The sequence below is a fragment of the Terrapene carolina genome, unplaced genomic scaffold, assembly GCF_002925995.2.
Source record: "Terrapene carolina triunguis isolate 2854851 unplaced genomic scaffold, T_m_triunguis-2.0 Scaffold146, whole genome shotgun sequence".
Lineage (NCBI taxonomy): Eukaryota > Metazoa > Chordata > Testudines > Emydidae > Terrapene > Terrapene triunguis.
The window spans coordinates 3,744,819-3,761,597 of record NW_020664497.1 but is presented as its reverse complement, the minus strand read 5'-3'; the positions used below and the strand labels follow the sequence as shown (position 1 = coordinate 3,761,597).

At 43.3% G+C, this 16,779-nt stretch overlaps 1 protein-coding gene across 2 annotated transcripts in view; it reads left to right on the top strand.

Annotated features, from left to right (window-relative positions):
• Positions 1-16,779, top strand: part of SH2D4B (SH2 domain containing 4B) — a 121,914-nt gene that overhangs the window by 28,654 nt on the left and 76,481 nt on the right. For both annotated transcript variants that reach the window (XM_024209555.1, XM_024209564.1), the window contains exon 4: positions 12,690-12,837. In XM_024209555.1, the coding sequence (XP_024065323.1) occupies positions 12,690-12,837 (148 nt within the window). The remainder of the gene's footprint in view (positions 1-12,689; positions 12,838-16,779) is intronic.

Here is a 16,779-nt window from a genome sequence, read left to right as displayed (position 1 = left end):
TGCACCTTTTGCAATGGACAAATAAGCGGGCCAATTACTGGCATTAATCTTATGCTAATTCACAAAGCTATGAGAGCATGGGCACCATTTTTTTTTACTGTGATCAGTTGCTGCTGCTGTTTTTTGTTTTTGAAGAATGTTGCATAACAAGCGCATTGGCCCAAATGAAAGATGTGAGTTTCGGCCATCCAGGTGAGAGCAGAATTCTTCAGCTACACTTCAGAAATAACAGTGGTATGATTCTTTTAATGACGTCATCTGCTCCCCATTCCACAAGGAAATCTTAAGTTGTCATGCAGCCAGTTCACTCCCATTGAGGTGCCTGCCAGGAAGAATATCAACACAGCTGATTGCAAAGCTAGATTGGGTTTTTTGTTATGAAATGTTTGCAAAATGAAATGCATATTAACCAAAAATGTCAACTTTTTAAAAAAGCATTTAAAGACAGGTGGGTGATGGGACTTTAAAATTTATGGGATGAGTTTGATGCTGAAGAGCTAGGTATTCTGTGAGATCGTCATACTTGGATCACTGTTGAACAACTCAGGGCTTGTCTGTATAAGTCCATACAAGTCTGGGGCTGGGTGCTAAACATTCCCTAATGTGCTTTGATTTACTCTGCTTTGAAACAGGAGTAGATCAGAGCACACTAGGGAGTTTCTAGTGTGTAGCAGCAGAGTCCGCATGGCCAGATAGTGTGTGCCATGCTAGTACAAGGTAGACTTACACCTCATTTCACTGCTCACTAACTGTTTGTATAGACAAGCCCTAACTCGTGATTTGAACCAAAACTATTCAGGGAAGAAGAGAAAGTTAAATAAGGCATTTCCCATTCAGGAAAGCATCTCTACTCAGGACAGCATTTAGGGTAAGGCATGTGCTTAAATAACATTGAAATCAGTGGGATGTGAAGCATGTGCCTAAGTTCTTTCCTGAATCAGGACCTGACACACTATGGGCATGATTCTGCAGATACTGACTACCAGCCACAGAGTTTAGCAATGAGTAGTCACATTGAATTGTATGTCACTATTCATGGTACAATCACTATGGTGCAATACTGTAAGGGGTTAAGCACTCTCTGACCTGATCCAGTGAAGCAATTAAACTCACTCTTACTTTGAAACATGAGAAGGGTCCCACTGATGTAATGTGGACTACTCACTTTTTTAAAGTTAAGCACATGCTCAGGGGCTTTGCTGGGTCAGGCCAGAGTGCTCGGTGCCTGCAGCATTAAGCTCTATACCCAGTAATTATCATATGTAGGTGTGATGCTGGCAGACTAGGTGCTAGCTCATGCCAAGGCTCCAGGCCTCACTGAACACTTACAAAGGCACAGTTGGAAACCAGTCTTGTTTACCTGTGTGTTAGCGTCATCAAAATAGACATTAGATGTTAAGTTGATCAGAGTATGTTTAGTGTTTAGACTTTATAAAATGTTTGTAGGATGCTGCATGTATTGATCTCAGTTATTATCTCTCTGTAGCCAACGGTATAAAGTTATAGTGAGTGTTTGCATTATAAACCTCTGTAATTGTGTAACTCAAACAGGAAAAGAAGCATTGATTGAGGTGTAATGCTTGTCCAGCACCCAAGATAACCCACTGAAGGCAAATGACGTATTTGTGCAGCATTAAAGGACAGAGACTTTGTTGATTGCATTCCTAAATCCCTCCAGGAAGGAGAGACCTGCACATGAACTCATTCCATTAGTTTTGGACTCCAGAGTGGAGGGGATAAAAATCACTGACAAGGAGAAACACAATCTCTTTCATGCTGCCTGAACTCTGAGGGGCAAGGATTCCTAAACATAAGAATAGAGATCCCCATGTTGCTTGGCATGGGTTAGCCCTGAAAGACATTCCGTGCTGACAGATTATACATCTGTTACCTTTTGAAACCATCTGGAAAAAGGCATAAACAGTGAGGTGGCAAAATTTGCAGATGATACAAAACTACTCAAGATAGTTAAGTCCCAGGCAGACTGTGAAGAGCTACAAAAAGCTCTCTCAAAACTGGGTGACTGGGCAACAAAATGGCAGATGAAATTTAATATTGATAAATGCAAAATAATGCACATTGGAAAACATAATCCTAACTATACATATACAATGATGGGGTCTACATTAGCTGTTACCACTCAAGAAAGAGATCTTGGAGTCATTGTGGATAGTTCTCTGAAATCATCCACTCAAAGTACAGCGGCAGTCAAAAAAATGAACAGAATGTTGGGAATCATCAAGAAAGGTATAGATAATAAGACAGAAAATATCATATTGCCTCTATATAAATCCATGGTATGCCCACACCTTGAATACTGCGTACATATGTGGTCACCCCATCTCAAAAAAGAGATATTGGAATGGAAAAGGTTCAGAAAAGGGCAACAAAAATGATTAGGGGTATAGAACGGCTTCCGTATGAGGAGTGATTAATAAGACTGGGAAAAGAGGCGACTATGGGGGGATACGATAGAGGTCTATAAAATTGTGAGTGGTATAGAGAAAGTAAATAAGGAAGTGTTATTTACTCCTTCTCATAATATAAAAAGAAGGGGCCAAATAAAATTAATAGGTAGCAAGTTTAAAAACAAACACAAGAAAGTATTTTTTCATGCAACGCACTGTCAAACTCTGGAACTCCTTGCCAGAGGGTGTTGTGAAGGCCAATACTATAATGGGGTTCAAAAGGGAGCTAGATAGATTCATGGAAGATAGGTCCATCAATGGCTATTAGCCAGGATGGGCAGGAATGGTGTCCCTAGTCTCTGTTTGCTAGAAACTGGGATTGGGTTACAGGGCATGGATTACTTGATGATAACCTGTCTGTTCATTCCCTTTTGGGCCACCTGCCATTGGCCACTGTCAGAGGACAGGATACTGGACTTGATGGACCTTTGGTATGACCCAGTATGACCGTTCTAATATTATGTTCAAAGACAGAACTCACTTGTTATGTTGCCTGCTTTAATCTGTAAATAACTCTTATTCCTTTTTCCTAACTAATAAACCTTTAGTTAGTTTTATTACAGGATTGGCTACCAGCGTTGTCTTTGGTGTGAGATCTAAGGTACAAATTGATCTGTGGTAAGTGCCTGGTCTCTTGGGACTGGTAGCAATCTGAATATTTTGTGATTTTTGGAGTACGTGACCATTTATCACTAAGTCTAGTTTGCCTGGGTGGCAAGATAAACTGGAGTTTAACCATCTAAGGGGATCGTTTATGACTCCATTATAAGACTAAACTGTGACTTTCAAAGTACTACATTTGTTACTGGGTTGGTGAAACATACAGCCAGTGTGGGGTGTCTGCTCTATTTTTTGACCATCTGCCCTGAGGTTGGCACTCTGAGTCGTGAGCCACTCCAGACAGTGAGACAGTAGGATTCTGGCATATGACAAGTAACTTATTGCTGGGGCCAGGGATCAAATTTATCCATGATGTAACTCTGTTGAACTCAGTGGGTTCACCAGGGATGATTTCGGTGTGCTCTCTTTTAATCACAGTAATTTAGTAATACCTACCTAATAGTTCTGATCAATAACTCTGAGCACAAAGAGAAGAAAATCTTAGTGCTTTTTTTGTTCTTTAAGGAAGACTTTTTTCATCCAACTGCCTTTTTAGCTGTGACAAAAGTTAGTGAGCTGTCTAGTTTCTGCTGGGCAACACTGAGGGTATCCCTATCCTGTATTTGGGAAAGTTTTTGATATTTCATCATTAGAAAAGTAAAAGTAAATTTTCCTCATTTAGCCCAATAATGGTTGTGCTAACTGGTTATCTTTATTTAGGATATTTGCCAAGAAGTAGCATCTAGGTCTGATATTTTCCACAGGCAAGTAGATTTACAGGACACATTTGAGCCACTAATGAAAAGAATAACTTGCATTTCATATAGCTCCTTACATGCTGAAGGACTCCCAGTATACAAGGATAACTATCACCAGTGATATGTAGCCACTTCTTGGGTGAAAAACAGCAGGCTAGATTCTCAGCTGCTGTAAATCTGAGGATTTAAAGCTCATGATTTGGCCTTATAATATGGAACAGACTGCCTCGGGAGGTTGTAGAAGCTCCTTCACTGGAGGTTTTCAAAAGGAGGTTGGACAGCCATCTGTCTTGGATAGTTTATACACAACAAATCCTGCATCTTGGCCCTTGTGGTCCCTTCTAACCCTGTGATTCTAGCAACTGGAAACAGTTCATAGGAACATTACCCCACCATTTAGAACATGAAGCAAAGTACTGTCTCCAGTGAAACTTGAGGGGAATATAGGTAGGCAAAATATAATAACCTTGCTCTCTTAGCTAAATCCCAATGCAAGTAAATTCCTAAAAAAGGTGCCATAGGATCTTTCATAATCAAAAATGGTCATGAGATATAAAACTGAGATCCTCTTTACGGAAGGGCAGGACCTCAGTGCACCATAACACCATGCTGGAGCACCGACTTTGTTGACACAGAGACTGTCTGCACTAGAGAATTTATACTACGTGTAATTAAAACAGTAGGCCATGTGTAACTGGCACACTCTGGCACATCTGCATAAGCAATCCTGCTTCACTTGTTTTTATCCCCTCATACACACACCACAGGATAATACAATAATGAAAGCACACTGCTCCCTTTGTGACCATGGTGGGAGGAGCAATGGTAACTTGAGCTACTTTGCAAGTGCTTCTCATCTGCGCTAGCACTATAACATTAGAAACTGGCCTGAGCTAAGAATGAATATTATTTAGACTTGGTTGCAGCAGGGCTAACATCATCATTGCAAAACAGTTTTACAGTATAGCAAGTTTGCCTCTTGGGTTGCTAGCATGATTTAGTACACACATTTTCCAGTAGAGAGGAGGCCAGAGCAAATATAGCTACCTACTGAATTACCAGCATAATTTGTTGCAGCACATGGGTGTTTCTTGGCTATTTGCAACCAAGTACTACTTAAATATTGACTCAGCACCTTCCTGGTTAGCTTGTAAGTTATGGAGGGATCACAGCAGAAGGTGCTGTTTTTACCATCAATCAGCCAGTGACATATGGGTAGTGTGGATTATTACAGCTGCTTGTAGCTTCCACCTCTGACAAACAAAACAAAGCTTCTTCCATGCTTGAAAAGGGTGGTTTTTGTTTGTTGATTTGTTTTTTAAAGTAACTTTATCACCAGGCAAGATTTTCCCCAGCACACAGAGTTCTGCTCTGGATTCTATTGTTTTCTTAGCTACTTTGATCTCTTTCCAAACAGCATCAACAACAAACAAATCCCCTCCCAAAAGATCCCTGGGTGATACAAGAGGGCTGTTGGGGGAATCTGTTTGTCCTTTGCACATGGAGCTGTTTGGGGTGTTAAATGGAGATAATACTTACATCCCGTGGCTATCTTGCTCAGTAGAAGGCTGGCAGTGGATTTATTGGTCTTATTGAATGTCCAGGACCCAGGTGGGCACAAGTCTGTTTGTGGCTAAAGGCCCCTCTCCCAGCCTTGCAGGAGGGACCACTGGACCCGGTTCCAACTAAACATGGGGTACAACTAAAAAATAACAGGGCAAGGAATGGAGGTCACAGGTTCAGAACTAGGGATCCAGAGGGGGACACCGAGCAGAGAACCCCGGACAGCGCCCACTGCTCCTTAAAACAGTCTAGGGAGACAGTGGATGCTGACCAGAGGAACTCTGCCTGGATGCATGAGACCAGGGAGGAACGGAAATAGGCCCCACAGTCGCAGAGGTTGACAAGGAGGTCTCACGACTTTGTGGGGCCACAGACAGGGTGTGAATATATGAAGAGATGTGGGAAAAGTGCAGTCAGAACCTCAACAGGAGGTTCTGGAGGAGCAGAAAAAGGGGCTGAAATCTGGCGCATTTGAGATAGGCATGCACCAGGGTCTCCCTCACCCCAAAAAGGAGCAAGCATCGGGGATGGGAGTGGACCGAGTCAAGTACACACCCGTGCTCATGGCTCCACGAAGGAGCCGTTAACCGATATCCCCGGCGGGCTGTGGGACCAAGGTGGAATAGAGGCTGGCCCACCGGGGTTCCTCACCCTCTACAGATGGTAGATAGTCCCACCACTTGGTAGCAGGGCAGGACACAAGGATGAGGCAGTAAAGCATATGGAGCACGAGCTTGTAAAGTTGTTCCCTTGGCGTGGTTTGGAAGTGAACTGGCTGCAGGAGACACAGCTGGCTCAGGTTATGGAAGGGAGAGGTCTGGGGGGCTCATGGAACAGGGGCCCAGTGAAAAGTCCGGAAGGCCTGGGGTGAGGGGTGGACCCACTCAAGGAAAACCCGAGAGCATTGTGTCTGACAGAGTAGGTGGGAGGGAAAGACAGTTCATTGCAGTCTCTGCAATGAGAGGGGTGGGGTTAGAAATGAATAGATACTCTATTATTAACATAGTAAATGTATTATAAAGTGTAGTGTCAAGTTGGCTGGAGTAGCTCATGAGTGTGAGTGCCAACCTCAGGCAGCTTGTCAAGAAGCAGGACATAAACCCCAAGTTGTCAGAGTTCACCAACCAAATAATGAGTGTGAACTTCTCAAGCACTATAGCAGCCTAACCATGGACTCATAGACAGTCCTCTTGGGTACTCCCATCTATCTTGCCACCCAGGCAAATTTGCCTTTGTGATAGATGGTCCTGTACCTCAAGAATCACGACCATATTCAAGTTACTCCCTGTCTCAAAGGGCCAGTCACTTACCCCAGGTCAATTGCACCTCATATCCCACACCAAAGACAAGATTTGTAGCCAATCCTGTAATAAACTAACTAAAGATTTATTAACTAAAAATAGAAATGAGTTATTTACCAGGTTAAAACTGGTAAACATACCCACAAAAATGAGTTGAAAACTTAGGTTCCAAAATGTAATAAAAGCTGCTTGATATGCAAGCTTTCTGTGCCCTTTAAAGCTAAGCAGATTGGGGATACCTTGCTTATGCTTGCAAATATTATCCTCTCCAAATTCCAAGCAGCATAGTGATAACAATGTCTTCTCAATAGGGATTTTTATTGCCTTCACCCAGCATTCAAGCTGTGATGGGATGAGTGCTTGTGCATGTCCCCTCTTTGTGGGCATGAGGGAAGCAATCAACTAAGTCTTTTGTTCACTGATGTTCCATAATGAATTGTCTGGTGTGTATGGGCCTTCTTTTGTTGGGGAGAAGTTGATTCCTCTTGTGGTAAGGTAGTATTTCACACTTGGTAATGCTTCTCTCCTCACTGTGTGGGTTTACAGTTTTAGCAAACACTTCTATAGTTACAGAGAAAATACTTAGGCTATGTCTACACTACATCATTTATGCTTCTAGTGAAGATGCTCTAAGCCTACAAGAGAGCTCGCCCATCTGCTTAATATCTACTGTCTCCATGAGAGGCAGCAGCTGTGTTGCTGTCTACACTAGTGCTTAGGTAAATATAATTTATGGCGCTCAGGAGTGTGGATTATTCAGTATTTGAGGCTCTATCTTAGAACATGGGATAAAGATATTGTAAGTAAGATTAATACCTATGGTAAGCTTAATAGTGTCACCTGTAGTATAGAACTTTCCTTTTTTAAGGGGTTCTAGGAGTGGTCTATTTGTTGTTCCTATATGTGGTCGTTTTGGTGCTGTTATGTGCTTCAAAGGCACATCATTATTAACATCCATTATTTCAGCGGGGAGGACTTCAGTTTTGGTTCATTATGAACAACAAGCATTTAAAAATAAAGGGCTAGATCCTCAGTTGGTATGGCTCCATTGACAGTGTTGTCAGATGTTGCTAGATGTTCTGCTGCGTGTCTGTGTGCTGTCCCAGCTCTGCACAGACAGTTGGCACAGCAGAACTCGAGCGAACTGCCCAATGACCACAAGATCCGTTAAGGTACAAAGGCACCCAGCTAGGTTTATTGTCAATGAGGCACGGTCCTAGTATCCCACAGACTCTACAGGACCACTAACACCTGTATGCCCATTACCATGGACACAGCTCAGTGAATGGTGGGACTTTCCATTCTCCCCCCCCACCCCAGGTTAGCCAAGGACACTCCCTCTGAGACTCCATTTTCTACATCGATGGAAACAAGTTATGTACTGCTCCTCTGATGTAGTTATTTGACACCCTCTGACGTAGCTAGTTACCACCATCACCTTGTACATCTCTATCCATCACACTGTCATTCTGACCTTATTTTTAGGGTGGGTCAGTGTGTTCCTGTTATCTTTAGGGAATGTGTTGGTATTAAGGTGTTCTGGTGCTTCCCTTCTGGAGTGTGTTTGCGAGAGTGCTCTGTGCCTAGCATCTCTTAGGAATGTGTGATTCTGCAATATCAGCCCTGTTCTTGCCAGACTCTGTGAGCTTGCAAACTGGCAGAGTCTGACTTCTGCTCACTTTGCTTCTTTGCTTTATATCAGCAAAGCTTGATCACTACTTTAGTTCAGGCCTTACGTCTCACAACAGGCCTCTGATACAAGGCCTTATGTTTCAGGCTTTCTTTCTACTACAGACAGCCAGGGCTGGCGCTTCCATTTAGGCGACCTAGGCGGTTGCCTAGGGTGCCAAGATTTGGGGGGAGGGGGCGGCAATTCGGCGGCAGGGGGTCCTTCCGTGCTCCAGGTCTTTGGCGGCAATTCTGCTCTGGGACCCTCCGCCGAAGTGCCCCGAAGACTGGGAGCGCGGAAGGCCCCCCGCCTACGGCACCAAAAACCCTGGTGCCGCTCCTGCAGACAGCAATGGGGATGCCTTGACTTACACCACCTGAGAATCTGACCCATTAAAAGTTTTCAGACCACCTGCAAAAGTGCCTGAGTTGTTGCAGAAGGTAGAGACTTGTATCTGCTCCACTTTTCCATCCCCTGAGGATGATAATTGCTTTCAATTAGTAAATTGCTTACTTTTTTCAATCACTTTGAAATGTCAATGGACATAAACCCTTATTCAGCCAGCTGACAGAGCTCTACCACCAAGCAAACCATTCCTGAGAAACCCAAGACACCTGGCCTTGTTTATTCACACTAATACTGTTGTTTCTCCATCCTTTCTAATAAAAGCGTCATTTTTCCTTAAGTATACCTTTTTAGTGTGTTCCATAGCTCGGAACAACCAAGCAGCCCTGCTCTCTATGACTTCTTCTGATCCTCACTGAGATCTTAAAGGTCACAAATGACACACTAATACTGCTTGCTTTGAAGATTCTCCTTCGGGGGGAAAAAAAAATCAGTTCCTCAGATCTTAGTGGCAAAAATACTCCCCTACTCACAAACAATTTATAAGGTGGCAAAGGAAGTGAGTAAGAAAAGTTGCTCTGAGGTGGGAAAGCAATGTAATCCTTGGAAACAAGGTTGTTTTATATGTCCCAAAGGAAGCCCCCTCCAGTCAGCTGCTACTCCTCTTATGGGTGGCAAGCCATGCAATGACCTGTTGCTGTGAGACCAACACGTATGGAATGGCTGCAGCAGCTGTTTGCCTGACTCTCTCCTGCCTGAAAGGAGAAAAGATAGGACAGGCAGCCTTCTTAGGAACCAGATTAGATGTGTGAATAGCTCTTCTTTTTTTCAGGATATTATCGTAACAAAAATTTTATTTATGGAACGGTGGATGAATGAATAAATAACACCTGGTACTTGTATATCACCTTTCAACCAAGGATCAGATGGTTAAATTATGACAGAAGTGACAAAACTATGACTAAGACAACTTCAGCCCAGATCTTGCAGACATTTCTGCTTACCTTTTATCCATGTGAGTAGTACCACTGAGCATTTACTGGGCCTGCTCTCAGGTATAAAATTAAGCATGCTTGTGTTTGTAGGATTGGACGCTTATCAAAGCCCACACAGCAAATCAGTGCTAAACTCAGGAGCTGAAGCAGGAAGTCCAGTATCCCAATCCCACATTCTAACCAGGAATCACAATTAAATTGATATACATTGAGTAAATCCATTTACTTAGATGGAGTTACTATCAAATTTCATCAGTGTGACTAAGATCAGAATCTGGCTTTTCTGACTTTCTACATGTTCCCTACTCTCAACACAATAAACTTTTCATGGCAGGGACCACCGCTACCTGTATGGTAGTACAGTGTGGCCCAATGGAGCTCTAAACCTGACTGAGGCCTCCAGCTGATACCATAATAGGATAATCCGAAGGGCATTTCACATCGCATATTGAGCTCTTTTAGTTTATCTAGCTAAGTCCATTTAAACAAATCATCTGATTTTTTTCTCCTTGTGGCAGTATAATATCCGGCAATGCACTGTATTTTACTGTTGGTTTGAACTGGAGCCAAACATGCAGCACATACTTAGTCTCTAGGACTCCAGCACTATGAGGCTGGGCTGGAGGATGGCTTTGGTTTCTGACACTCCTGTGCAAACAAATAACTTCACATTTTCCTTCATCTAGTATAGTGTGCTAAAAGTAGCAAAGGCTTAACATGTAATGAGCCCTGTGATCTAAAGCAATTTATTACTGCACCATTTGTGACTCAGTGGACAGTATCTGAATTTCCATTGAAAAGAAAAGTGGTTATTTTCAATACAATGCTTTGAAGAAATGAGTGGAGCAAATTAATACTAAAACTCCATGGCACTGCCAAAATACAAATAAATGATGAAAATGGTCCCCTTTTTGTGGTGCAAACTGGCCTACTCAAGATAGTTCTGAGATACAGAAGCGTAGCAGCACTGTCTTCTCAAGATTTCTCAGCATGTGTTCTGACACTATGTATGGCTCATTCTCTTAGGCAACCTCTCCCTTCCACTCACCTGATGAAAAAATTTGCACGTAACCCCACAAAGGGAACCTTGCAGTGTTTTCTCCCTTAGCCATCTCCTTCAGGTTTTAGCACATGAACGGACAATAACAAACTGCAAACACTGAAATTTGCTGGCAGGAAAGGTATTGAAAACTAACTACTGAGAATAATCCACAGGCATCAGAAGATGATCATGACTAGTAACAAATACTTAGCATGAGGACAGTCAATCTGACTTGTTCTGGGATCCTGTTCGATTTCTCACACAAACTACGGTAAGCCCAAGTTGGGTTGGATGAGAGACCTCCAAGTTGCTAAACTAATATCTCAGCATGGGAACTCTGTATCTGCAGTGGGGATGGGCAGAGTATGGACATGGAAACTCTGAGTTTTAGAGAACACCATCACTCCGTTTATCATCCCAACTCTAACATCTCTCCATTCACTTGTATATATGTATAGTTTTTAATTAATAGGCTGTGGATTGTTCTGGTTATGTCATGTATCCTGCTGTGATTAAAATTGCCTAGATATACAATGAATTGCTTTTATTTTCAGATTTATAAGCTATATCTTTCTACAAAGTTCAGAGTGTACGAACATATCCTAAAAACACACAATCTCATCCAAAAATCACTTCCCTTCTCCATTCCACCCCACTCCAAACAGAACAAAAACAGATCAGTAGAAAAGTTAAAGACTATCCCCCAAGTATTTCTCCTCATGTGCCATGTCAGAACATGTTGATCAGATGTAACAGATTTGTGTTCCATTTAAATGGCTATCACAAGTTTTAGTGAGTTTAGCACTTGGGACAGGTGGTTGTACATTCATTTTAGGCTGTGATTTTTCAAAAGGGTCCGTGTTGACCTAACTCTGCTCCTTCTAGATGGGATTTTTACAATTAATTTAAATGGGAGCAGAACTAGGCCAACATGGAGTCCTTTTGAAAATTCCATCCTTAAGCGTTGGAGAAGCACAGTCCCCTAAAGGAAATTATGAAAAGCCTAATTTAAACGGAAAAATCCAATGTAAACACTTAAAAAGAAATCACTGGATTTTACTTACCCTGTTATGCTATTACCCATGCACATTTGCTAGTATTAAAATTCTAGAATAACCCATATTTGGTATGGGTCCATTTTAGTGATGTAGGATGAACTGCTGAATGAATTGTGACAAAGTGCTTGTTGAAATGTTTATATTGCCCCCAAAGGAAATAACACTTGTTTCATTACAACAGAAATTGCTGGGATGTCCCTTGTCTGCTTTTCCTATTGGAATGGTCTCCTGTTGTATGAGTGAGCAATTATATTGATGTCTGTGGGCTCAATTCGCTTCTGCGTCAAAGCTTGCTCTACACAATGGAGAGGGGAGTGCCATCAGGAAACTGAAGACTAGAAAACATGGTCTCTTTGTCAGTCATGCCATACTGGTACTATATTCTGTTCAGGATGCGAAACCTATAAAAGCAGTGAAGTGATTAGAGCAGGTTTAATGAATTCTGCTGATCCTACAATAGAACAAATGACTTATCTTTGGGATTAAAGCGGTGCCACCAGTGGGGATGCACATGGTATGAAAACAATTGCACAGCTTGCAGATATACAACTTGTAGCATGCAATTGGTAGAGGTGTCACATGACACAGCAAGTGTTCAGTATAAACATCAAGATCTAGCTATTGTAGGTGCTTCTGTGTTCCTCATTACTGTAGTATCAGAGCACTCACAAATTTTCATGTATTTATCCTCTCGATAACCCCGGTAGGTAAGAAAGTGCTGTTATCCCCATTATATAGATGGGGAAGTGAGTCACAAAGAGAGTAAATGACTTGCCTGGTCACACAGGAAGTGTGTGAAGGAAGAAGAAATTGAACCAATGTCCTAATGACTGGACTATACTTACTCTCTAATGATTTTTTTTCCTTTTCCTTTTTCTTTTTTTTTTAAGAAAAGAGAGGAAGAAGAGAGGCAGAGAGGTGAAGAACAGATACGACAGCAGGAGGAACTTAGAGCAAAAGAGTTGTACTTGAGCCTCAAGCAAGCTCAACAGCACAGCCAACACAATGAACATGAGGACCAGGAGTGGAAAGAACAGTGTGAGTAAACTTAATCGATGAATGAATGTGAAATATGCACAAATCTTACCTAAGCATGTGCAAAGTACCATGTGGAACCATAGAACCCACAAGAAACAGTCATGTGGGTGGGGAAACTGCTCTTTAAACAACCATGGAAAGAAGCATTTCTTTCTAGACAAACTTGTCTTTTATGAGGTAGATTCTACATCCAGCTTTACAAAATGCTCCAAGTAAAAAAATGCATTTGTGATTTTTTTACCTTGCACAGTATAAAATTGCACACAATTTTGCTGCAAGCAGCCAGTTTGACCTTATGTTGCAAATTTCAGTCACTTTGCCAATTTCATATTTCTTTCTGCATAAGGTTGCATCATCATTCATTTTCTGCAGTGGAAGCTACATCGTGCAGACAGCACCATAGAAAACACTTTGAATTTTTTTGTAAAGTCTGATGAAAAAAAATTCTGGCCATCTGTATTTGAACATCTTATACTAGAGGATTCAGCTTTGAATAGACAAAAGTTGTTGTCTGGGTATTTATTCTAATATGGCTCTTTTAAGAATTCCTTACAAGCTGGTAGGGCAAAACGCTGATGTCCTTACTCTAGCAAATTTCCATTGACTTCAAAGGATTGTTTTAAATCGCAGTTTTGAGCATGATCTAGAATAGATCTTTATGATGTTGCTATCATAGCAGCATTTTTCAGCTTGGTTCCTAGCCACACTGAAATCTTTTATAAATATCATCAGTGTGACTGACAAAAATTTAGAAACACAAGAGTAGCTTGTGTTCAGCTATAGCCATGTAGAGGGCACATCCCATATGTGACTGTACATACTGTATATAAGGTTCCCAGTAGTTTTGTATAAGGGTGGTCTTAACAGATTACAGGGAATAAAATATGGTTAGCTGTCTCTTTTATATAGTGATAACTCTGAGATATACTGTATGTTCCCCTTTAAATGTGTGACCTTCCTGTTAATGAGAAAAATTACACATTTGTATTGAGGGAAGAATGTACTTTAAACCCGCTCACCTACATTGATTTGATTACTTAACAGAAAAAGAGGAAGAAATATTTAGAAGGTTTTAACTTGAACAGCGACATTGAGCTAATTGTGTATAACACAAAGATTAATAAAGTAAGCACTTAAAGTGACATTTATCTGGGTCAAAGATAAGTGTGTGTTGTATGAGATAATTCGGTAACTCATGAAGTAGGGAAAGCAAAGCTACAGAGGTAGTGTGCTGTAGTATTGCTAATTTATATATGTTAAGAGTAAAGGAAAACCAACAACAGTAAAAGAAATACCTCAAAATATGTGAAGAATGTTTCTGTTTTTTTTTTTTTTGTAGTTTTATTCATTCATTGCAGGAGTTCTTGGAGACTGATTACCAAAGTCCTGTTTCCTGCCATTCATATGAGACTAAGTCATTAAGTACAAAATTAATTTTATATTTAAGAGACACTGCTGGCATTATCCAATATGGTAGCTGGCTGCCATCTATTTTGACAGAATAAATACTCTATAGGTTAAATTTTCAATGAAAAAATGATAATTCCCTGTGAAATTATTTAAATCCAGGATTCTGTTCATTTGAAAAGGTAAAAGATATCCTTTTGTACTCCAGGCCTCAAAGGGATTTGGTGAGGAGTGGGGAGAGAGCATTTCACTTTTGAAATGAACAGGACTATTCCAGTTTACACCAGCTGACAGTCTAGGGTTGCCAACTTTCTAACTGCAGAAAACCAAACACCCTTGCCCTGCCCCTTCTCCAAGGTCCCGCCCCCACTCCATCCCCACTCCCTTCCTCACTGTCCCCCACCCTCGCCCACTTGCTCATTTTCACTGGGCTGGGGCAGGGGGTTGGGGGTGCAGGAGGGGGCTCCAGGCTGGGGCCCAGAGGTTCAGAGTGTGGGGCGGGCTCTGGGCTGGGGCAGGAGTGTGGGGTGTGGGAGAGGGGAGGGCTCTAGCTGGGGGTGTGTGGGCTCTGGGGTGGGGCCAGGGATAAGGGGTTTTGGGTGCAGGAGGGGGCTCTGGGCTGGGGCCAAGGAGTTTGGAGTATGGGAGGGGGTTCTGAGTTGGGGCAGGGGGTTGGGACATGGAAGGGGGTGCGGGCTCCGGGCGACACGGACCTCAGGAAGCTCCCAGGAAGCGGCAACATGTCCCTCTGGCTCCACCCTTTGCCAGGGGACTCCACATGCCCCACCCCTGCCTGCAGGCTCTGCCACCCCTGCAGCTCCCATTGGCTATGATTCCCAGCCAATGGGAGCTGCAGAGCCAGGGCTCGGGGTGGTGCCTGTGGCCAGGGGCAGCATGCGGAGCCACCCCGACCCCTAGTAGCCGGCTGGACATGCCCGCCGCTTCCTGGGAGCTGCACGGAGCCGGGCTCGGAGCCTGCCTGCCCTGCTGGTGCTGTGGCCAACCACATTTTTAGTGGCCTGGTCAATGGGGCTGACTGGAGTCGCCAGGGTCCCTTTTCGACCTGGGGTTCTGGTTGAAAACCGGATGCCTGGCAATCCTACGACAGTCTGGCCTAGAGGATGGTATTTCAGCAGCCCACTCGGATGGTGGATACAGAAACAGAGGAAATTTGTAAGACTGGTGTCAAAAGAAAAATATTGCATATGGAAATTGGCAACATAACAAAATACTACAAATTTTACTGTGTTTAATTTGTTCTGTTTTTAAAATAATAAAATAAATGATTAATGCTGCAGTATAGGGACTGTGGTAGGAGAAGAGGGAAAATGAGCAACGGGGAAAAAAGGAAGCAGTTTTCAGCCAGGGTTTCCAAAATGGTTTTGAACACAGGTTTTCCTAGTCTGCACTTAGATTGTGGCCAATCAACACCGCTTTGATTGCATCATTTTCTGATGCACATTGTCTGCAAGAGTTTATTTTTGTAGCACAGTAGAGTCTTTGGAGGGAGTCTAAATTAGTGTAACTTGCATTGTCTTCTCTTATCCTGAAACTGTATGATCACGAACTTGGATGCCATCTAGTCCTCCATAGACTCTCTTCAACTTACTTAGCATCACGGCCACATGCCAATGAGTAACTTACACCCATACCTGTCACTTAAGTTCTAAGTTTGTCCCTCTGGGCTTGATTTACCTCACACACCAGTTTCATGTTGGTGTAAGTCCATTAAGGTCAATGAGGTGACTCCTTCTTTACACTGGTGTTGTTGATAGGAAAATCAGGTCCACTGAGTCTAAACAGGTCTAAGTGTACCGGTGTGAATATTGTGGCTGTGGCAGAATTTTAGCAAGGGGGAATGTAAGGGGACTGTTGCCCCCTTACTAACATTCAGTGGGGGTGTTTTGGTTGGCTAGCTCCCAGCACTAAAAGGGGAAGGGTCGATGGCAAATCAGGAGCCTGAGACTGACAGTCCCCAGGAACAATGGGGAGAGGCCAATGCTCCAGATCAGCCTGATTGACAGAGTGGGCAGGCTAATCAGGGAGTCAGGAGGCCAGGGGGGTCCCGTCCTCTGTGTGCACTGGAATGGCCTGAGTCAGATAGAGTGGGCCCGAGCTAAGTTGCTGGAAGCAGAGCTGCAGCCCCAAAGCCAGAGCACAGCCCAGAGAGAGCAGAGCTGCAGCAACCAGAGCCAGAGGGGCTAGACAAGCAGCCAGGAAGCAGGTCAGAGCTGGGAGCAGAGTCACAGAAGCAGCCTGCAGAGCCGACCTGTCCTGGGGGCAGAGCTGTAGCAACCAGAGCCAGAGAGGCCAGAGAAGCAGCCCAGGGAGCTGAAGGCAGAGCAGCAGCAGCAGCCATGCTGAGGCAGAGTGGAGCTGGAGCTGGGGCTGGAGCAGTCCGGAGCTGGGTGCGGTGGGCCTAGCGCAGGGAGATGCCTCAGCCAAGAGGCCTTGCAGGCCAGACTTGGAGGGGGATCATAACCCCGACCGGGCAGGGGCGACGCTGGGAAAAAGGGTCCTGCCACCTAGAGCCTG